General features: G+C 29.1%; 1 protein-coding gene across 1 annotated transcript; it reads left to right on the top strand.

The window, feature by feature from the left end:
* LOC133318777 (chymotrypsin BI-like) lies at positions 1 to 18,837 on the top strand. Its single transcript, XM_061521010.1, has 4 exons — positions 1 to 72; positions 17,853 to 18,126; positions 18,461 to 18,654; positions 18,754 to 18,837. Exons 1-4 carry the CDS (start codon positions 1 to 3, stop codon positions 18,835 to 18,837), a joined length of 624 nt encoding a protein of 207 aa, XP_061376994.1.
* Positions 18,838 to 24,565: the final 5,728 nt, after the last annotated feature.

Below are 24,565 nucleotides of genomic sequence, written 5' to 3'. Positions count from 1 at the left end.
ATGAATCGCGTCGGCTACGAGAACCGCGTCGGCTACGAGAATCGTGTCGGCTACGAGAACACAAATGTTACGGTCATAATTTCATCGTACATCAAAACTGGCTGGTCTTTAATTAAATACACGTTTCAGACTTATTGATTAAATACTATATTTTGATGTGATGTTTCGTTATGGTGTTTATCTAAATGAAGACAATTTTGTTCAACATGTTAATATATAAAGTTTAACAATGTATTTTTTATACTTGTATTTAAAGTTAGAATTTTTTTATTGAATCTTCAGCAATAAAGTTATTAACAAATAATTTTATCTTTTAAAATACATTATTTTATAGAAAATTTATATCTTACATTTTGATATAATAATGAATTCTTTTTAAATACAGAATACAAAGGAAACCCATAAAATCTTCTTTACCAGGATAGAGAATGATCTCGTTTATTCATTCTCTTTGAATAATACTTCATAAATTACACAAATTATATTAGATGCTTATTCTACATTACAGAACAAGTTTAAAAGTATTTCAATTTATTATCTACTTCAATTGAAACTGTAAAGGTCTCTATCATCGAGGGTAGATTCAATCAATAAGAATCTATCCTTGCATACTGAAGATAATGAACTTGTATGGACATATCTTATAAGCTATTCATTATCAAAGTTATAAGAACTAATATATAAAATAACGTTACATTATTATTGAAAATATTAAGTCGAGTTATTCTTAAAATGATATTGTATATAAGTAAAAATGTGTGAACCGAGTCTAATCCTAAAAAAATTCCAAAGCAGTCTCTAAAGCTCATCTCATCCAACGAGGGCATCCCGCTTTTTATAGATTATTCAAATGGAAACCTTAACTTCCTTCTTACGTCAAATCATAAGATGAATTTTCATGAATATAGTATGCGCCGTCTTGTACACCGTCAAATTTTACAAAGGAAAATGAAATTGTAGCGTTTTTTTCTTTAAACATGAGATGAAAACATTTGTAAATATTAGCATTCTTTCTTTATGTACTAATTAATGAGTATTTATTGTGTAAATCTTTAATATATGGTAATTACTACAAAAATTATAACTTTATTTTGTATGGAAACAGGATAATTTTTATCAAAATATAATCGGTATATAGCATAGTAGTGTAATTCAATACAATGATTTCACTCATTTTAATTTAAACTTCACAGAACCCTAAAATATTCACAGCGAAAGGGCAAATCCAATAAAAACAAGGAACGGATTGGTGCACGTAATTCGATTATCGTACATTGTAAGTCTTGTATGAAGTTCGTTAATCAGTGAGAGGGTTACATTTTGTTTATTTCAATGCACCGATTGGGACCAGCGGCTCCGACGGGGTAAAACTTCTATGTATCTAACATATACATACTAACACTTTAAATTTTTGTATACATAAAAAGAATGAATAATATTCAATAATTCAAACATTTAAATCTACTCAAAAATAATGGGTCTTTATAATATATTGTAAATTTTTAATACATTGATTACCGGAGTATTTAATCGGCTTAGTGTCAATCAAGATTGAAATCCTTAGGGAGGTTTTTATTTTAAATAACACAAGTTCAAAGATAAAAAACTCGTGTGATATTCTGAAGTAAAACAATATACACAGGAAACAAGATAACAAAATTAAATAGGATTAATTCAAAACGCCTTTTGATAAAGGCTTTGCTTGAATATACATTTTTATTTCTCAATTAACAATTTACGATTTAATATTAAACAATATGTTTTAGCTTATTTTTCTCTCTTTATTTTCCAACAGCCTTTCATTATAATAACGTGAACGAAACATAATATACGTATATATTCAAATCCATACTCATATATTCATATATATAAACAATATTGATACTGTTTGTTGCTGTGCATAAGCCACGGAAAGACGTCTAAAATGCTTGTGAAAATATTTTCTATGGAAATCTCATTTTAAATCACTTTAAGACCAGAGACTACATCCCGACTACAACTTTATACCAAGTGATAGTTTAGTGAGATAAGAAGATATATGAAAGTGCCCACACTGGATCCATTCCATCTTCAGTCGGATAAAGAGCACAAGCGCCGATTAAATTATACAAAAATGATTTTATATACTTTTGCTTACTGACGGAAGTTTATATATTAATGATACTGATAAATAATTTTAAAAAACCTACAATTATTATTAAATCGTAATATAATATTTGATTAGCTATGAATATCAGAAGTTTTTCTAATAGCAAAGTGAATTACAGATTCTTAGTGCGTCGTCACAGCTGAATTGTGCCCAACGGTGTATAAATGGGGTAGGATTATAGCGTTTACACAGTACTGTTGGATATCATTTAAAATTATTTATACTTAAATGATTGTATACAATGACTATTGTAAAACTAAAATTAACGCATAAATATCGATTATTTTTTCAATTAAAAACCTTCTCAAATCAAAATTAGCAATAAAATCTTCGTAATAAATATATCTTTAATATACAACAAATATTTCGGTGATATATAAAGGTTAGAAATATATCAAGTAAACATATGAAATAATTTCTCATTCAAAACTAAATTTACAGCCAACAATATTTTATAATGTTCTATAATGAACTGTAATAATTAAAACAGCTTAGTTACAAGGCAAATAAATCTACCGAGTGCTCATATCAATTCCCAAGAGTCTTGAAATGATATCTTAAGGGGAAGTTATATAAATACGTACGAGGAACAAAGAGCTTGTCGGATTTTCAAATGGATCTTCATCATAGACTTATAAGTGTAAAATTATAAACATTACCCGTCCTCTGTAGACTGTAGAAACTTTAACAATTAATTGTTCGGGCTAAAATTATTTAAATTTTTAACCTTATTGTATTCTAAGCCTTACTTCTTTTAGAGCATTTTTATATAAAATAATTTCAAAGTTTTTGTTCAAGTATCGACATTAAGGTTTCAAATGAACACAATATATCAAGAATGCAAGGAAGGGAGTAACATTCCTTTGTAAATCCAATATTTTTGATCACCACAATATTCCCAGGAGGTATTTTTAATTCATCGTACCACGTACATATTGCGGTGACACGTTCCATAATAACGTTAGACACAGGCATGCAGCGTACTGGACAAGCGGTTACGATTGCGGTAGCTGAGCGATGTCTCGTCCGCCAACTTAGCCGCAACGCCTTACATGCATATACACACATAATCTAATAAACAATTCTCACAAATTATTTTTTATGACATATATATATATTTATCTTTACTTAGTTCGAGATTCTATGACATAAAGTTCGAGATTATAAAGGTATTACATAGATAATGTAATGTTATATACAAAATATGAATAATGTATTTGTTCAGTTATTATTAATTTTAACTAAATGTGGTTTAGAATACTTTAATAATAGAAGACAATTAATCAAAATTATATGTGTAATGTAACTAGTTTTGAAGCGAACGATCTGGACGTACTCTGAATCAATGCCATTAGGCAATTCACACAACATTAGTCCTAGAATAGAACCCGTTTGCTCGTATTACAGTAATTACCACAAATACTGAATGAAATCTCATGACTTTTGAGATCGAGAAATGTAGTGATATATGTACAATGTACATTCATACGTATTATTTAATTTACTTCTTCCAAAATAAACTATTAATCGAAAAAGATTTTTATAATATACATATCTTCTCATTGCATATAACATACGTACATTAAAATATAAATAAATTTTATACACACTCTGGCGAATAGACGTGACATTTTAAATTCTTTATGAAAAACTAAAGTTTATTTCTATATCTGAATAAATACATGAGAAATTTAAAAAGAGAATATAAATGTCTAAGACAGAATAACTCTTTCGTTTTGTACACTCAAATAATTAAAATGACTATCTATACTCTATTTATCAAACATATATTTAATAATAGAATATATATCTACTACATATTGATAAAGACTATTTTATAACAATTTGCTAGCCGATATAACAGGAGGCTTTTAAAAAAATCATTTTAAATGTATAACATAAATTAGACGTCGCATATAAATTCATGAATCACGTATTATGAAAAACATACGTGTTTTATGGTCTTAAGCTAAATATGCGTACAATCGCAGAAAGAAGCGAGAAAAATTGATACGTATACTTAGATTAAAAGCTTCTTATTTTCCCTACATTTTGAGTGCGGTATTAAAATCATACATGTTTGTTAATTCTCTGCTAGAAAAGAACAATCGCGGCTCGTGAGTGCTGGCTATGTGTTCTGCATTACTGTTATAGCACTGCTTAAGTTATGAGAACTTGTTGATTTTTCCTTTTCTTCTTACTCGTGCAACACTCAGTAATTAATATATGAAAAAAAATATATAAGCTTAAAATTCATTTATACCTATGTCACAATATTTCTTCTATAAATACTATAATATTGACTTAATTTTATATTAAATATATCTAACTAATAGATATTTGCAGTCCGTCGTCAACTAACAAAATAACTTAAAACGACCTAAAGAGACAAATGATACATGACCTAATACAGTTAAGAAAAAAAAATTGGACTATTAGTAGAATTTTGACCTCATTGATTTTATAAAAATATTTCATAACTTGGACCATATCGTGAAAACTGAGGAGATTAGGGGAAAGAGACTAGTATGTACAAACATGAGCCAGGCTTTCCACAACAGCTTTGTCCATTATTAACTTCCTCTATACACCTGCATTTAAAGACGGCGTCTTTTATTTTATTCCTTTCCCTAGTATACCGTTTGAACACAAACACTCCTAGCGCCGGCGAGTTTTCGTCTAAGTGCACATAAAGCCAATGCTACAATAAAACTTAACTAGAATTATAAAAGCGTCTAAACTAAATCTAAACTTTTTGTTTAAAACTATTAAACATTGTTGCTTAAGTCCTTCGAGTACGGCATGTATGTTACATAGTTTTCATAAAAGTTTTTAATATTCAGTTAATTTGAATGAAAATTTCGAGATCTGTTTCAAGACTATATAATTTTAAAATTGAGTTCGTATCAGGGTATAGATAATTTAAAGAAATTTTAATTGATTTATAGTTTATTATTTATGTTTAAGCCTTAATATCATTTGATTCTCGTATTTTTTCGTAACCCAAAACTGACGTCAATCAATCATCGATCGTGCATTTATTTTGTTAAGAGATAAACAATGGTGAGCTAATATTTAAAATTAAATAAAAAGTATGGAATAACAAATTCATCTACACTGCCACCTTCGGAATGATAGATCAATTGCTAAAGGGACTGGAACGCAATAATCCTATTAGCTCAACATTGCTTTAACATTAAAAACATAATTACACGAATTTAATATCGGTACAATGTTTGTTTTATATTGCAAAGTTAGGAAATTATTCATTAGGATTTTTTTAAGAAAACCAAAAACATTTCAACTCTGTGGCTATAACGGTTAAATATATAGAATGATTAAATCTCCGACTCGAGTTAGGACGCGATAGTTTAATTGGTGAAGTAACTAGAACGCAATATTCCGAAGGTCACAGGTTGTTCGTCAATGAATTTTATTAAACATAGATCTCAATAAACAGCAACAAAAGTAACTCGTAAATTTATTGATATAATATAACTTTTATTCATGATACAATAATGCCATCAAATAATTAAACAACCAAATGTCAGCTCTAAATCAGAAATGTCATTTCCTATCCTTGTTATCTTGTGAACTTAGAACGTCCTGTCATCCCGATACAGGAGATAAATATGACCAGCCAGCCCCTCGCGGAAGTGAGGATGTCTTATCTTAATATCTAAAGTAAATAAATTATAGCTCTCAATTACATTGAAGTGTTTAACGACTCGGAATGAATCTTCTTTAACTATATTCTCGGATATTTTTTTTATTCGGAATTTGTAATCAATTTTATTCTTACCAGTTTCAATATTGGTACAAGTATCTTTGTCTGTTGTGGCATGAAAATGGTGATTAAAAAGACTACATACACCTCGCTTCTTTTATAATTTAATTATAAAAAAATAACTTGTTTTTGTTCGATTCATACAACTTATTTCACCACAAAATTTTTCCTAAATATATCATACACAGAGATTTCTTCCGCTACAATGCACTGACCTAGGTTGGCCTAGTCGCCATTACTCATTGAAAATTATACTCCGCTAAGTGGTTATACTGGTTGTACCCAGTCATGCGAGCTCAACATCCACCCCACAACAAGAAGGGATCCGATGCATTCGATGCTTTGATATATTTTATGTAACTTTAAAACAATTCGCTAAGTCACGCTGTTCATACGATCTATTAATGATGTCGCCACGCGAGGGACATTTTTTCTGTCATACATTTTTACCCAAAAATAAATAACTAAATTTTTATTTCAATTATGCATAGTTTATCAAAATTATAAACATATTTATTTAAATTCATATCTTACAAAGAAATATATACAGAATAAATTAGTGAAAATTATTTTACGGTTACTTAATTCAGTACGTTGAGAATGCTATCTGTGAATGGTATTTATGCATAAATAACATCATTGTGAGAAGTATGTACATATTATATCATAATAATAAATTAGCAAATATTTAAAAGTACTAGTTGTAAATGATAACAGCAACATAACACACAACATGTCAAATACCTGTCATCTGTCAACACCAGTTGTGATTTAGGAGCAGAACGTCGTGACTATATTTTTCATAACTATTAACGAGTTGAAATTTTATTACATTTATAATAGAGTTAAATTAAGTTCACTTCACATGCATGCTCTAAATTTTTAGCTATAAAAAGTTAAATGAAGTTGTTTAAGTTTTTAATTTAATACAAAGCAATTTTTTTCACTGTCTTATATCTCACATAAATTTATTTTTAAAACTAAATTCCGAGTATAATTTTAATATTTTTTTAACATTTAAACTTCAGTGCTCGTTAAACAGCCAACACATTTTAGTTAATCTTACTCTATACGACTAACGAAAGAAATTAAAAATAAATCTTTTTTAATGTTCAACTAACTACCGAACAGTTTTATGACAAATGTATTTGTTTATAACCAAGTAATAAACAGTTATAATTGAAATTTCTGGTTTAAACTCATTTCAGGTCAACTTTCAATCGGATATTGCACAAATTTGTTTTCAACTTTTAATAGTATTCACCCAACGAAGTACGGTAACATTAGTTATGTTTTAGAAAATCAATGTATAGGTAGGTTGATTTGTATGCGTGTGCATGTACGTGTACGTGTACCCACATCCACATCTATGATAATAAAAAAATAATATCAATATCTCATGTTTACTATATGCGTGAGATGTTTGTAGATGTTTCTCTTATGCATATACAAGAATTTTTGAGTTATCTATCTATGTATTGTAAAACAATATTATTATATTTCTGTCACATTCTCAATGCAGTTAAGTTACAAAGACGTTCTTATTTTTTATTTTATATCAATATTGAATATATAAAATCACAGTAGCCGAAAAATATTACTTAAGATTGTTCTGATATCATCATAAAATTATCGGAAGAAGTTGAAAAGAACTTTGACGTAGTAAAAATAAGAATATATTGAAGTGACACTGGTAGATAGATAACAGTTATCACATGTTAGAATTTCATGAAGCAAACAATATTATTACTAACTCTGGAATCAGTTAATAGGCTTTTTAATAGATATAAAATCTAATCTTCCCAAAAAATATATATTTAAAATGTAACATGCCTCGTCCCTTGCGGGTCTAAGACAAGTAATAAGTTTCTAACTAACCCTATCTCAGATTGGCACGAACTCCTGACAGTTGGAACGAGTGACGGCACGTCTATATAATTTATCATCATTAATTAGTTGGCGATGTATCAAACTGTTGTCTCTAGAGACTGAATTGACGTATAGAACAAAATTATATTTAACATTCTAATGCCTTTGTACAAAACGTGCAGCGACTTCTACCTTCACATTGTTCCTTGACAGAATTGATGTGATAATATCCTTTTTGTTGCCTTCAAATGCTGAATAAGTGTGAAAATAAAATTTAATTTATGTAATCATAAATAGCCTATTTTAGAAAGAAAGAAAATATGCCTGTTTATTATAGACAATATATTATAACAGCTGTCCCAGCGGTTGAATATTCCAACATAAGTCAAATGTAGCCGGAATGTTCTTTACAATAAACAGAACATTTGAGACGTTTTTTTTTATTTTAATATATATAATATAAGTTGAAATATAATAAAGCAGCAAAAATTAAATTGTAGCGGAAAGTTAAACTCCGCTAATGGCGCAGTCTTAAGCTATCATATTATATCGGCAAAGAGCGATATTCCTTTGGGACGGGGAAGCGATGTTGTGGGCATAGTCTTCAGATTGTAAATTCCACATATTATACCCTAGTAATTGTAACGTATATATAATTTTTAAACTCCTTGTCATATTACCAAAAAAAAATAACAACCTATATGTAAATGCTAAGTGAATACTTAATGACAGTGTACTCTCGAAAAAGTTAGAATACTTAATAAAATGTATTGCGAACTCACTGTAAACTATTTTAATATGATATTATGATATGTTTTTAAATAACATTTTAGAAGCCTAAAAGATAGTGATCATACATTATGCTACCTATCTTTGCATGGACATATACAGAAGTACGAACAAGTTAAAGAGTTAACTTCCAATTTTGATAGGTTTATATTGAACATGGTAAATATTAATGAGATCTAAGATTTTCGCGAGTTTTATTAATTTAAATGAAACTAATATATTTCGGATTTTATTATTTTAAAAACGACATAATCCCGACGTTTCGATTACTCTTCAGCAATCATGATCACGGTTATACATAACCGTGATCCGAAATATATTAGTTTCATTTAAATGGTAAATATTAATTTGTCGTTACAAAAAAAAATGTTATATCACTTGTCTATCTAATTCTTTATCTTTCGATATCCTATAGCGCATTTGTTTATACCTCATTTTTTTTAATAATATAGGTCAATAGTAAGATGATTGAAATAAAATAAAACTCCATATTAAGGTCCTTTGTTTCTGTTGAAACCGATAAACGAAAAACAAAAAAAAAATAAAAAAAAATCTATGTTGATAAGTAGTTATACTTTCGAGATTTCAATATAAATTTTAAAGCTAGAAACGTATTTAATTAATACAATATTAACTACATACATATAACACGTGTCTCGGTAACTTTGAAAGTAATTCATAACGTCAAATTCATAGTATATGACGCAAATTATTTACAACAACCCAGTTTCCATAGGAAAGTGGAAACTATTTAATTCAGTTGCCATCCGAACTAAGTTGGCGCGACAAGTGGAAGCACTCACGACGATGAAGACACAGTTTCACCACTTACTTCTATTTATCTATACTTGTAATAAAATTATTAAACACTCCGCATACGTTGACGACATTAAGATGAAATGAGATTTATTTTAACATTACATTATTTATTTTATACCGCCAGAGATTCTATTGAAACAGGATCAGATAAATTTTTAAATATTTTTATAAGTTTATGAAAAATTTCTAGATAATATAAAATGCCAACTTTATATCCGTGGAGCTTAAAATGATTCATTTTATTTCAAAAAGTACAAGCAGAGAGTGAGGACTTTAATTTGATTGATGATTTAAATGTCACGTAATGTCATTAAGTCCGAATGAACATTTTAACCGGCCGCGTTATTGTATGAAAACTTTCATCCGAGTGGACATTTTAACCAGCTTTATTGGGGTAGCATTAGCTATTTATTTTGACGTCACTGATGGCGGCTCTTCAAATTCGTAATTAGATATTAAAATATAATATAATCCTATACGTTTATTGGTATGATTTGAAAAGGGTGTGGATGTAAATTATGTTATAAACTGTCACTTTACATGACAAATTCGCGGTAAAAACTTTCAGTCAACCGGACATTTTAACTGCGTAATTGCAGTAACAAGGGTACTCCAACGTTATTCGGCACGATGACATTCATGTCAGCAGTCGTGTTGACCTTAAATATATTTAATTATGAGTTTTCAATAGATTACGCAGTCTCGAGTGGCTCAGTGACGGCCAGTTCGGCCTGCTTGTAATTAATTAGCTTTTAGCATAGAAATTTCAAATATAACAAATACCGAATACTAAAAAATATAAGAGATTTTTTTACTTCATACATAAAAAATTCAACGAAACAAACATGACTTTAATTATGATCTATTCAACAATTTTTATGTTTCGAACAAAAAATAGTAACGACAAAAACATGATCTCAAATTAAAGAAATAAAAGTTGCTTTTTCATATTAAATAGTTGATTTTGTTTATTAAAATTTACTTTTTTTAATTAATTCAGAAACCTAATCTGTCCATAGAGGTGTACTTAAAGTGCCAGATCTATAAACACATTCTAAATGTCAATTGAATTATTAATACGTATATCAATGTCGGGATGTTTCAGAATCATCAGAAATATCGTTCAACTTAATTATACATGAGCCGTCAAACACCGGAATCGATACCTGTAAGTGAATGACGTCTAACAATACACGAACAAGAAATGTACTCTCCTGAATATTTTATCAGTGTTACCTGAAGATCTTGCGTTTATAACATCGTAAATGAAAATCAAAACAAACAATTTCAACAGAAAATGTACTCCTATGTTTATTATATTTAATATTTCTTTTATAATTTATGTCTTTTGAAAGCAATATAAAGTCGTTTGATGGATGTTCGTTATTTTTCACGCCACATACATTGAGTCGATGTTAGTAAAGCTTAACAGTAATTTAGATTATATATCAGTATAACAAATAATCTGATGTTCATTGGGGACTATGTTTGATCGCCACACACTTAATCTGAGACACGGCTAATATATAATCATATTTATATGAATAATAATTTTAGAAAAATGCAAAAAAAACTCTAATATAAAACAATACACGAATATTTTATAGTATCCTATTAAAGGATATATTTTGCTGCCATCGGTTGTGTCAAAATCGAGCGATGTCGCCGTCCGGATCAATTATCCCTCATACTGTCATTCACATATTCGATCGATAGTTATGTGTAAACTATGGGTAAGCCAGGTTTACGTCGAGATAATCTTGCAAACAACAACGCCGGCACGATTGTGTTACACACACTCATGTACTTTTTATCATATCGCTGTTTAAATTTTTTGAATGCCATTTTGTATTAACCTTTCCGTGTAACATATTCTATGACACATGAAATTTAAAAACTGGCAACTTTTTATATTTTATTCACTTTCATATTACAAACAAATTACACGATGTTATGTACAGGAATAATAGATAGATAAAAATTCAATCCGTTTGCATTTAACAATCCAAAAAGCGTTGACCTTTGATATCAATTTACATATTTTAGTTTGACGTACAAAAAACCTGTAATGATACTAATAAATTTCATATAAATGTCAAAGTATGTTTCATTATTATAACGAGGAAAGGCTTTCAAATACATGCACCTTACAGAGCCATAATGGAAGAGGTAAAAGAATTTACCGCCCCTAATGGACATCCTTTTAACACATTAACACGTTTAAAATCCCAAAGTGGTGGGGAATGCGGCAGATTCAAAAAATATCAAACCCCTTGAAAAAAGCAATGCGAATTCGATTTAAAGTCTGTGTGACCATTTGTAGAATTTTTTTTGAGTATAAAATAAAAGTTTGTCTATGGAAAATAGTTTACCAATATATTTTATCATCATTTTTTTGCATGCAAACCAGATATTTTTATCATGTTTTCTTTTATAAAACATTAATTAAGATTTAAATAGTTGAAGGAGGCAAGCTACAAGACTTATAACGTATTATATCATGACGGAGATGCTAGTGTGATGTTTTTTTTTTTTTTGTATTTGATATCACCACTTAAAATACATTAATAAACCAAATCGTCTTTTACCAATATATTATAGTATACGTGACGTTAAGCAAAAACCAATTAATGTATTTGGGTAAAACATAGTTATAATACAAAATTACATATTCATAAACAATTTTTTTTTTCATTTACTACGAGTTAAACATTACCCAAGATAAATAAGGTCTATTTGGAATTTTCTAGTTTTGGGTTTTTCGAGTTTCGAGTTTCGGAATTTCGAGTATAAGCCATTAATACTAGCCACATAACCTACCAATGCGTCCAACCATTGAAGTGTTTTATGCAATACACAACGGTATCGCATTCGCTGCTCCTCACTGCCTCTTGACATCTACAATCGAAGGCATCTGGATTCACTGTCAAGAGCTGAGTAATCTAGTTGCAAGTATCAAGTGAATCTTGAACCAACCGTAATGTGATGCTGAACTGTTTTCGGAGACCTAAATTCGATTAATGTTTAAGCCTTAAGCTATTCCCTCCATTCCAAGATGTTATTTAATCGTATTACACCCCGAAATCCTGTCTTACTTAAGATGAAATTTAGAACTTCGTCTCTACTGATGAAAATGTCATTAAATTTGTCGATTAATTTAATTATTATGAGAATTTCAAATTTATGATACTTCACATCAAGTACTATTGTTTTTACAAAAACACAATATAAAAGAAAGACAAAGTGATAACTCGATAAATATGTTTATAAAACCAGATCTTCTTAGTCTTCTATAAAGCATAAGATATAAAAATATTTTGATAAATGTTACTCATTAATCAGGAAAAATATTTAAATTCACGTAAAGTCGGCTGTTTTTTTTTTAACTAATAAAATTTTGTCAATTTTTTTATATAGGAAACCAGACAATATTATCGCTGAAGCACCATTTAGCTTTAAATAAAGCGCAAAATAATCAGATTATGAAAATTACTTTTGTCAAACTTGAGTTAGTAACTAAAAAAATTTCTGTTATTATATTTAAATTGTCTACTTATTGTATTATCATACTAATGAGAAGTAGATTAATTTTGTGGAATGTTTTTACTTGTCGGCAATATATGCGAAAATAATTCACATTTTCCTAGCTTTTTGATCCATAGCTATAAAATTTCCTGTGACGCAACAAGAATGCTAAAGAATATTTTAAATGAAAAAAATTATAAGGAAATGTGATGTACATATCTTTGTGCGCATTATTTTAAAGAGATTAAAGTCGATAAATAAGGTAAATAGCTAATATATTAAAAAGTAAGGGATGCGTTTACTTAAAATTAAAAACAATTTAAAATCGTTTTATTTTTTTGCGGATATTCCTTACTATGTTCATAAACAAAAAGCTAGAAGGAGCAATGGGGTCGTAATCGACTCGCGAGAGCCACGGGCCGACGCCAGCGAACACCGACGCCAATTAGAATCAGCACGTAACCTGGCGTCATCACTGCTATATTATCCGCAATGGCCGCTAAAATTTTATTTTTTGTTCACGAAAAAATTCATTATATTATCCAAGTTTATTTTTTTTTACAAACATTAAAATTGTTTTAAAAAATCTAGTGACTGGCAGTAAACTGATTATTTTTATCTGGCTAGCATCCAATACACCTACACCATTGGTGTGATTAAAATGACAATATGATTTTTTTATGAATCAATGTTAATATTGAATTTACTTGAGTTTTGTCACTAACTTTTGGGCTGTTTTAAAAAAAGCCTAGGTTAGGTGAACATTCAATTTTATTCAATCAATAAAGCCATAACTATTCTTTTATATACGCAATAACATTTTAGCGGCTTCAGTCCAGTCGAGAGGTAAATTTTTTATCGAATAAATTAGTCATAGCAGAGCGTAAATTTAATTAGCGCGATTAATGCCGTTCGGGCCTCGTTAAAATCACCAACTAAAGCAAAGTACCCATAACAAAAAACATTTTGCCTTAGAATGGTACTGCTGAAGATCATTTAATTTCTAACATGTCAATAATTGATAAAATTAAAAAAATATATATTTAATATAACGATTTTACATAAAACACTGTAAATGATTAAACTGATAATTGTATAACCCGATCCTTAACATCAGCAATTCAGAAATTTAAATACAGCACGAAAAATATAGGTAACACATAAATTATCTTTAGCTATTTATATAATTTGCTATTTAATACAAAAATTATGTAGTCATTAACCAGAAACATTAAAAAAACTAGTGTAATATTACCAAAAGCAGGTCTATTTGATGGAATTAAATTTAACATTTTAAGGATACATTACATTGGCTGTTCAATCCGGACATAAACCGAGGAATGAACAAAACTGGTCGCTGTTTAAAAAATCATTGGTACACGTTTCTGCACTTACACACTGCACTACCCATGAACTAGTAACATAAAGACAAACATAGTTATAAATTCAGATTTATATATAACTATAAATATTTCAAATCTAATATTATTGCTCAAATTAATATTAAAATGATTATCTATGCAACGTTTATTCCTCAAAGTTCCTTCATTTCATCATATTGAATTCTATAATTAAAAAAAAAAACAACAAACTAAATTGAAATCGTTGCAAATCTCTGAAAGATTTGAAGCGGGACATACAGTGTTATAATCATTATTTTTCTATCCCTCTGTTTGAGATGATGGTATCTTTTAAACTAGCCAGCAGCCTGTATACAGAGTAATGTAGATATAGCTTCAGGAGCTGCGCTGTATGCACGTCTGTCAAGATCGCATCAATATCTGTCAACGAACAAGCCAATCAAGTCTCATTGTATGTGCGTTATTGAACCGATATCGACCGGCCCCGAACACAGACTTGTATTGACAATTAATAACTTTACTTTAATATATTTATATGAAAATGCTGATCTATAAATTAAGAAACTTCATATAAAATTCACATATTCTGAAAAAATATAATATCTGCATATATTACTTAGACTATGTTTAAAAATTTCACTAATATTTTTTTTATAATTATTGGAAAAAATGTGCATTAATTCAATATCTTTGTTAATGTCGTATATAATTTATATTTTAGAGTATAACACTCTATGACATTTATGATTTATACCTGAAAATGGAAGAGACGCTTCATACAATAAATGGACTGGACTAAAAAAAACTACTCCATTAATAAAGTAAAATATTCGTAGTATATATTCCTCTAGTATAATGTAGAGGTCGTTACCCTCATAGAGATGAGTAACTACCTGCAAATGATTTCGATAACACCTTTTATCAAATGCGAATCGGACATTCATTAATCTGCTAATTCTAGATATTTTTTCAACATTATAATTTTTTTATGTAAAGATTTTGCGTATTTAAAACTTCGATAACTTAAAGTGGAGTAATTTGATTTTATGATTAATCGAGTAGATAATACCTAACTTCTATAATAGTTGGATTTTAATAAATTCTATAAATAAGAAACAGTTCGAAAAAGTAACAAGAAATTTTAAAAGTAAGTAAAGTAAATATGTGTGAAACAGAGCTCGTAAGCAGAATAATTTCGTTAGAGAGATATATTACATAATAACCTAATTAAAAAAATAAAAATAAAATTATCATAATAACTTCTAGATGAGACTTACGCATATGTATTGAATGAGTCTGTATTTTTCTTCATCTTACATGTAAACAGTTGAATGTTTCAAGACAGTTAGACAAATATAAACTAATATAAGCACGTATTACACTGATATTCATCACATAAGTCTATAAATTTAAAAATATTTATTGACATGTATTCCTGATCTCAATTAAAGACGATTAAATATTACGATTTTAACATATTTTACATATATTTTTCGCTGTTCGTATATACAACATGGAAACAATAGAATTTAAGGGGTCATATGTTCGTAACAACGGTTTTTCAAATACGTAAGCACTCGTACTATTTATTAATTGTCAGTTAAAAAAATTTACAAAAGTTATAAAAATAAATAATAATACTCTACTGTACTCTCAAATTCAGATATATTTACACAATAAATAATGTTTTATTTAGATTTTATACAAAAGCAAGCCTGACATAATATACAGATCACATAAAGTTTGATAAAAATTTACTTAGTGGAAACCGCTTTTATGTAATATCAATGTATGAATTAGAAAGGATAAAGTTATTATGAAGAACACGTAACTGACAACAAAAAAATAATATTATTTTAATTTGCAACACCCGAGAAATTTTAGTTTCGAATCTTGTTGACTTTAAAGATTTTAAATTACCAAACGAATTGCAACAGAAGACTTAATAGGTATATCAGCAATTTTTTTGTATATCAGGTGAGCTGAAAAGTTCGTGGGCTAGCAAAAAATAAAACTTTTTTTGTTTATTACAGAGGTCATATATTTTTTCAATACTATTTTTGTAGTATGATTTGTCCTTACCCTCAAAATAGGCTTCAGTTTGGCTATAACTTCTTTATCACAGCGATACTAATACTAAGCCAGTAAACATTCGCTAGAGACCAGATCTGGAGGAAATTGTGGATACAGAAGTTCGAGGACGGGATGCATTATCTCGTCAGCATTATTTTCTTCTTAAAATCTCTGTAACGCTTCAATATCGACGCGTAACAGTCGCCATTTATGGATTGAATTATACTATGCGAATCCAAAGAATTATGCCATAGGTTCTCTGAATTTGCCAGTCGATTTTCCTGTTTTTCACTTTTTTCACACTGCTCATAATATTTATTTCGTTATTGCTTTGATTGATTGTAAGCTCGCTGCGCACACTTTAACAAAACGCTTTTTATACTAGTAGCACCATTTATATGTCAGAATACTAATGTTTGAGTTTACCCTATATACGCTTAGTTTCAAAAGGAATGTTTTAAAAAAGTATCAATGAATACTGTACATTATTAAAAGAGAAGTGTACAATAAGTCACCTTGTGGGACTCCTATTGAATTTAGTGTTTTATTTGAACAATACTTAAAGTCAAAGAAACGCTAATAAGTATAAACACAAATGATCATTGGAAGGAGTAAACGAATCAAGAGTAAAATATAACAAAGCTAATTGTGACAGTACTTGGACTTCATCAATCAACTTGAGGATTCATTCAGTAAATGCCCCATATCCAATGAATCCTAGAAGTATTTGATATGAAAGGGATGCATCAAGATATTTCAATTAAAACCTTAACTGTTGTAATAAACTTTCCTTATGTTTAAATACATAATATATTTAAAAAGTTTAAGAAAAAGCCATATTTTTATCAAAGCTCGTTTTGATGGTAATTATTTTGTTTTTTAAGGATTTATTACACTGACCGTTCCTTACGACATTAATCAAAGAATCAACAAAACTGGTCTCTATTTAAAAAATCATTAGAACACGATTCTGCACTTCCGAACTGTTTTACTGTAGACTAGAACCTAAAAACGTATGTATTTATAAACTTATTAATTTGCTTTTGTGTACATATAATTGTTTTTAAACGTAAATATTTATATAAAGAATTTTGTATCAAAGTATAATAGACTTTCATTGTTCATATGAAGAAAGTTCAAAAATAAATAAATTAAATAACTTAATAATTGTACAAAACTTGCAATACGTACAATCATGATTTAAGGAATATAAATACAAATAATAATTATCACAAATTAACAAAGAATGAAAAATGGCAATAACAAAGGAAATAAGTGCAATATAAAATCATTAATTAAACATATAGATTATGAATCATCCTCAAATTAAGATCTCTGACTAATGATTTCATATCTAAATCATATGATTAATTGCCCTTGTCATTTTTAAGTATTTTATTGATTTTATCATACCCCGAATATCGGTTACAGTTCCTATACATCCATCTGGTGTGTTATTTTTACCACATTATATTTGCAGGCTGGTCTCATAAGTGATATTCCTGGTAGCTCAGGACAAGAGGTATGCGGAGGTTCTCTACTTAGCACAAACCGAGTGTTAATGGCTGCTCATTGCTGGGACGATGGTAGAAGCAAAGCTTGGAGATTCACTGTTGTTCTTGGATCGGAAACGCTTTTCACAGGCGATACTAGAATTCTTACCAGCTATGTGGTCACCCATCCACTGTGGAATCCTGCATTTGTCCATAATGACGTTGCCATGATTCGTTTACCCGAACATGTTGTTCTATCCGGTAAATAAACTTTAGATTAAAAGAAAAATAAACATATCTAAAGACCAATATAAAAACGTTCGTCAAACCTATAACTCGTATTGATCACATTGGTTAAAAAACAACTTGTGTGATTCAAAAAAACCGATTGTAAAATAATGACGCATTTGATTTTCAGATACTATCGGAACTGTCTCCTTGCCCAGTGGATTATAAGTTTTTGAGGACTTTACCAGTCAAGTCGTTACAACTGCTGGGTATGGACTTACACACGACGGTAGGAAAATATTTTGAATTTACTTCTAACTTCAAATTCAATGTAATGTCTAAAAGAAACAAATGTACCTTTTTTCAGTTGACAGTATCAATAAAAATCAATTATTAAATTTTGTCAATATGGCTGTCATCACTAATGAAATATGCAACGTCGCTGTCTTCGGTGACATTCAATCTTCAAACATTTGCACGAACACCCTCGGTGGTAAGAGCACTTGCCGTGGTGACTCTGGTGGCCCACTTGTTGTCCAAAGACGTGTCAGGACTGTTCTGGTGAGCTATTTTTCTCAAAGTTCCTCCTTTAATTCTCAACGCCCATCCGTTTTATAACGTTTACGAGACTAAGGATCAAATTATTACTGTAATTTTCAGGTTGGTGTTACCTCATTGTTCAATTTTCTGGGATGCGAATTTGGCTGGCCGGTATTGTTTTCGAGAGTAACATCGTTCCTTTGATTTGTTATCAGCAATTTGTAAATTATAAAAGTAATATCGAAAATAAATATGCATGTGATTTTTGTTAAAAATTAGTTAACTGTCTGTAACCTTACATTTCGATTACTTTTATTATAAGAATTAATGAAAAATATTATTGTTTTAGATACCAATAAAATCACGTAGGTGCTATAAGACGCGCCTTTTTTCTTTTAATAATTTTGAATGCCTTTTAATTCACAGGTCTCTCCTATCAAATAAATTTATTATATTTAAATGCTTATTTTATTCTTGTTTGTAAGTAATGGCATAATTCTATTGCTGTGAAAATCGTGGGATTTTTAAATAACTGCTAATGTTCTTCTTCAACAAAATGACTTTGGCCAATTTAGGTGCGTCTGTGTTATAGGAATGTTTAGGGTAAAAACAACACAGTATTACTTTTGCGGGCACACCATATGATTCATAAATATCGTAACTCCTTTTCATAACCTGAGTCTTTCTACCTTCTGATGTGTTATAACGAATAACATTATAAAATGTTTATAAATATTTGGTTAATTTTCTTACTGGCCAATTAAATCAAATAGTATCACGTATTTTAAAAACTTAAATAACATTTCATTCATAAAATATTATTTGATTATATTGGTATGAATGAATGTAATTAAAACTAAATTAATTAGTACTCTAAATAGTATTCTATTTCTATATATATTTTACGCTCTATAACTAATATAGGTAGATCTTCCATTTGTGATATAATCTGTTTCTATCACACATCGAAATGACACGAGACAGAAATATAATTTACTTTTTACTTATATCCTTTTTAACAACTTAAATCATTATAAAGAAACCATATTCAACGCTTATTTGAATTAGCTTATAAATTCAGAGTTAAAGTAATTAATACAAACCTAGTATTCCTAACTGAGGGTTTTCGAATTTTCTGATTTAGATCTAGTAATTGCTTTATTATGGAATTAACAATATGTTCAAATACATTTCCTATAAACCCATAAGTAACATGCATATTTAAAAAGTAAATATCTTATTAACATAAATAAATAGAACCGTAGAGTTAAAGTTTTATTCTATTTTTATTCATTCTGATGTTATAAACATTTAAAAAAGGACAATTATGTGAAATGAAGCAAATAAAAAAGAGAAATAAATTCGTTTGCCTCACTTAAACTCGTTGCAAAATAAAAAACTGCTACCGACCTCGGGTAAAAGGAGATTCTGCATATTCAAACCTTCTCATCATTGCCCCAGATTAATTTTTGAGAAAAAAAAATGACGACCATAGTGTATTGATTTCTCACCAGGTCACAGAGACGTGGACAAGTTTAAAGACGAACAAGTGACTTACTTCCATCTTACTTTTGATTGTTCTTTAAATAGTCTCTAAATCTCTGTAAATTGTCTTTCCCTAACTATATTCATAGATTTAGAAGGGCAATTTATATTAGTCATCTTTGAAGCACATATCGGACATGACAATGTTTTGAAAATAAAAATACTTTTGAAAAGTTCTGGTCATTTATGTTTGTTATGAAAACTCGAATAAAAAAAATTGTCCATCTGATACTACTTATAGCTCAAAACAATATTGATGAAGCCATTCAAGCGTCCTTATCAGATATTGTATATAGCGAGACTCTTAGGTTACCTGAAGAGCTATTTGAAACATCCACATATAAGTCTAGTAAACTTAATCGATCTTATGAGTAATGGAACAGCTAATCATTAATTGGAAAAACTTTCAACACCAACCAGCTTTGAATCACTGTAATATTTTTGTTTTTTCATTTAAAAACCTTACATTGACTTTACCTAAGGTGGTTTTGCTAAAAACATAAACACTTCCAGAAGCTTACACTGATGCACATTAAATTATTGACTCTATGGTTATAATTATAAAGTATATTATTTTCTGTAGTCTCTTGTGTGCTGTACGCTCAGCATTATAACTATTATGCTGACTATATTCTTACAGAAAATTTTAATTTATTGTTGAAAACTGTAAAAAATATTCTTTAGCAAAGCTGCAAATAAAGCGCAAAAATGAACATTCCATTCAAAAATTAAACCACTTTCAACATCTACAAATGTAATACTAAATTCTTATACGATTAAGTATTTAAACTATAATTATTATTATCTAGGCAACATAATTTGAAATTAAGATTTAGATTTAAAATCGATACACCCAATAATTTATATACTTTTATTTATCCACAATTCCACTGTCTTTGATTGAGATAAGAATGCCTTGTTTGATCTAGAGTGATCATTATCTACTCCTATATCGGCAAAAGCACTTCTGTCGTAAAAATTATATTGGCTTAATCCAGATTTTCCCTTGACTGAGATTATCAAGTTGTTTTTATTTCTGTCTGTCTATCTTGTTATTTTAATTTAACAGCTTTGTAATAAAAGTTACGAAACTATATATAAAACTGCAATTTTTAAAACTTTTATACTTTTGTCGACCTATCTTATGGCTCATTTTTAGATCGACCGGGCCGATTTTTGATAGGATTTCCACTCATAGGTAAGGAGGGTCATGTAACTACTTTTTAAACGAGTTCAAAAAAGAATAAGTTCTCAATCCGACTTTATGTTTGTTACGCTATTACTTCTTCAATTAAAAGAGCGGTGACTTTTTAAATTATTTTTAATTTAAAATGGCATTATCCTCAGGCAGTTTCTTTGTCACCAAGTCAGGATTTGAAGTAAAGATTTTTTTTATATCAAAGTTATGAATATATATCCAAAATTTTTATGATCTAAATAAACACAATCCAAACATCTTAATACTTTTATGAAATATTTATTTTTTCACGTCATGTATGTATTCCATTCTTGTATTGCCTTCTAAGAAAAAAATAGTATTTTGTATATAACATTTTTTTTTATTTGACGTGGTATTATTAGAGCTCACTTGAAACATTTTTATAATGTGCGTTAGAAAGAATCTGGCCCTAACAATTGAATCATGGCAGTGTCGCTATAATCGACGGCCAACTGAGTCAGCCTAACGTGTATTTACCTCCCACATCCTTGCATTGCATTCACATAGCTCAAGAGGTGGCTAGTACTAGCTCAAGGACTATTGATGAAGATCTTGAATTGTTCAAATAGAAAATTTGAATTTAGTTTGAATTAAGTGCCTAGTAAGGTTTCAGGCAGTCACACTCAAACTAATACTGACTGGCTCAAGATAATACTTTTACTCATACAAAAGTTTATATTTTTATACTCCCATTTTAAATCCTCGGTATTTGCGATCTTATGAAAACATGACTATTACGTATATACCTTATATAAAAAAGTGGTAAGAAAGAGTAAATGTAAATATTTTTGGAAAATTTTAAACCATACACGCCTTACAATTAACTGCGCGACTGATTATTTTATCTTTGATGGACGCATTTGTAAATAATTTTTGAAAGGAGATCCTATTTGAATCCTAGTTAAAGTTTGGTTATATTCAATTTAATAACAAATGAAGTAGTTCGTGCACATAAAGATATCTAGGATACTAAAAATAGACGTGCATCGAAGTAAGCCATGAATTAGTTGCAAAACCTTATATACGTTTGTAATTAAGTGTTATGTACTATATTGTGTTTTAAGCATTATTATTTGATAATAAAAATACTTTTCGCTTGCACTGTCATCGTATGCTCTCGGAAAATAGTATGCTTAGTCCAGGTGTGCAACTTCTTACTACATACGAAGGGTTTCCTGTTTCTCATTTAATAAAACGTTAAATAATGTGTGATGATCTATGAATAAGCAACAAGGATGTCGATGTCAACTTAGACTAAGCATACCGATTAAAATATTGGACTATGACACATACTTGTACAGCTACAATATTCTTAATTCATGCTAGCTTTACTCACCTCCTGCGGTGTTTCAGCTATGAGACGGGGATGGAAGCGATTTACAAGACGTACAAGAGATATTTGTAAACAAATAAATCTCCGGATATCGTCATTACTGTGATATTTAAATCGTTATATCATTCGTTTATCATTAGTCTTTTTTGGGACACACAAAAACAGACACAAACTAAATGAAAATATTATTTCCGCGGTATATTATAGTACAAAATGATGTGTACCTTCTTCTTCATATCCAGACAGCACTTCCAATACCATGTCCTCCTTAGAATCTGACTCATTTCCGAGGTTTGCTATCACCTCGTTTATCACGTTATCAAATCTCATATCTCGGTTTAATTTTTTTTTATACGTAGTCGTTACACTTTTGATGTGTTTGTGGGGAAATTCAATCATATGTTCATTTAAATTTTATCATCCGATGAAAACTTATATTATTGGGAATTGTTTTTATCTCAGTCAGCATAAAGTCCATGGTACTTAGATCAGAATTATATGTTGAAAGACGTAACAATATTTTTTTTATTATAAAAGAGTTTCCTTATAATAATTATATTATGTATGTGTGAGTTCAATACTCTTTTTGTGAGACGGTGGTTCAAGGAAAAAACTAGGAACATTGTAAATAAAATTTGTGTGAACATTGTAAATAAAATAAAATGTGATTAGCAGATTCAATCCACCAAATATATTTTTATTTTACACTCATAAACTAACAGTAATACATATTTTAAATTATTTTTATATAGATCCTTGTGATGATGAAAGTGACTGAATTAAAAGCTTTAAACTTTGTATATATGCTCAAAGTTTTCAGTCCTCGATTTAGCACACACTTTAAACATAGGTAATATAAAATGAAAAAAATATCATTAAAATATAAATGGAAGGTTTTTTTTTAATATTTAATTATATTTTTGAAAAAATAAATAAATGTTATATTTAAAGTATGTTACAATGACTCTAGACTGTTCGAACCCTGAAATATCGCATTGTAATGCATGGAGTACTCATAAATACGCTCTCATATGTGTCTTTAATTATTTTTAAACTCCTGGATTATCTGGGAGAGTCTCTTCTAAACACTTCTGACGTCGATTAAAAGGCAATTTTATTCGTACTCAAATATACTAAACTAATAGCAAGCAGCCTGTATACAGAGTTATGTAGATATAGCCTCAAGAGCTGCCCTGTATGCACGTCTGTCAAGATCGCATCAATATCTGTCAACGAACAAGCCAATCAAGTCTCATTGTATGTGCGTTATTGAACCGATATCGACCGGCCTCCGAACACAGACTTGTATTGACAATTAATTAATTTACTTTGATATATTTATATGAAAATGCTGATCTATAACTCGGCCTTCTATTATTAATTCATTTTATTGATTCAAACATTCTTTAAAGAATGTTATTGTTATGTTAAAATACGATTGTATTTGACAACATCGTAATTGTATAACAAATAAAACAATCAAAATTAGATTAAAAACAGCGAAGTCGTAAAGGAAAACCAATTTATGTAGACCCCTAAAGTACAAAGAGCTAAGTTAATTATTAGACTATCAGAATATTTGAGAGGCCACGCTTATGAAGACGGGGAGGATCGAGTTCTAAACGGTTGTTTGATTGACACTCCCTTGTGTGAATAATTTGAACCAAAACATTTGTATGTACCGCTTTATGAAAACGCAGACACTCGACACTAAACAGTATTGAATAGCGCAAAACGGTTCGTGATGGCTGGCAATATTTGATGTTGTTTTTAAATATTTATCTAGCTAACAATAATTATTGGTGTAATCATTTAATAGAAGTATAATTTATTAC

The sequence above is a fragment of the Danaus plexippus genome, chromosome 7 (assembly GCF_018135715.1).
Source record: "Danaus plexippus chromosome 7, MEX_DaPlex, whole genome shotgun sequence".
NCBI lineage: Eukaryota > Metazoa > Arthropoda > Insecta > Lepidoptera > Nymphalidae > Danaus > Danaus plexippus.
The sequence above is the reverse complement of the archived record's forward strand: the minus strand, read 5'-3'. Positions and strand labels throughout refer to the sequence as shown.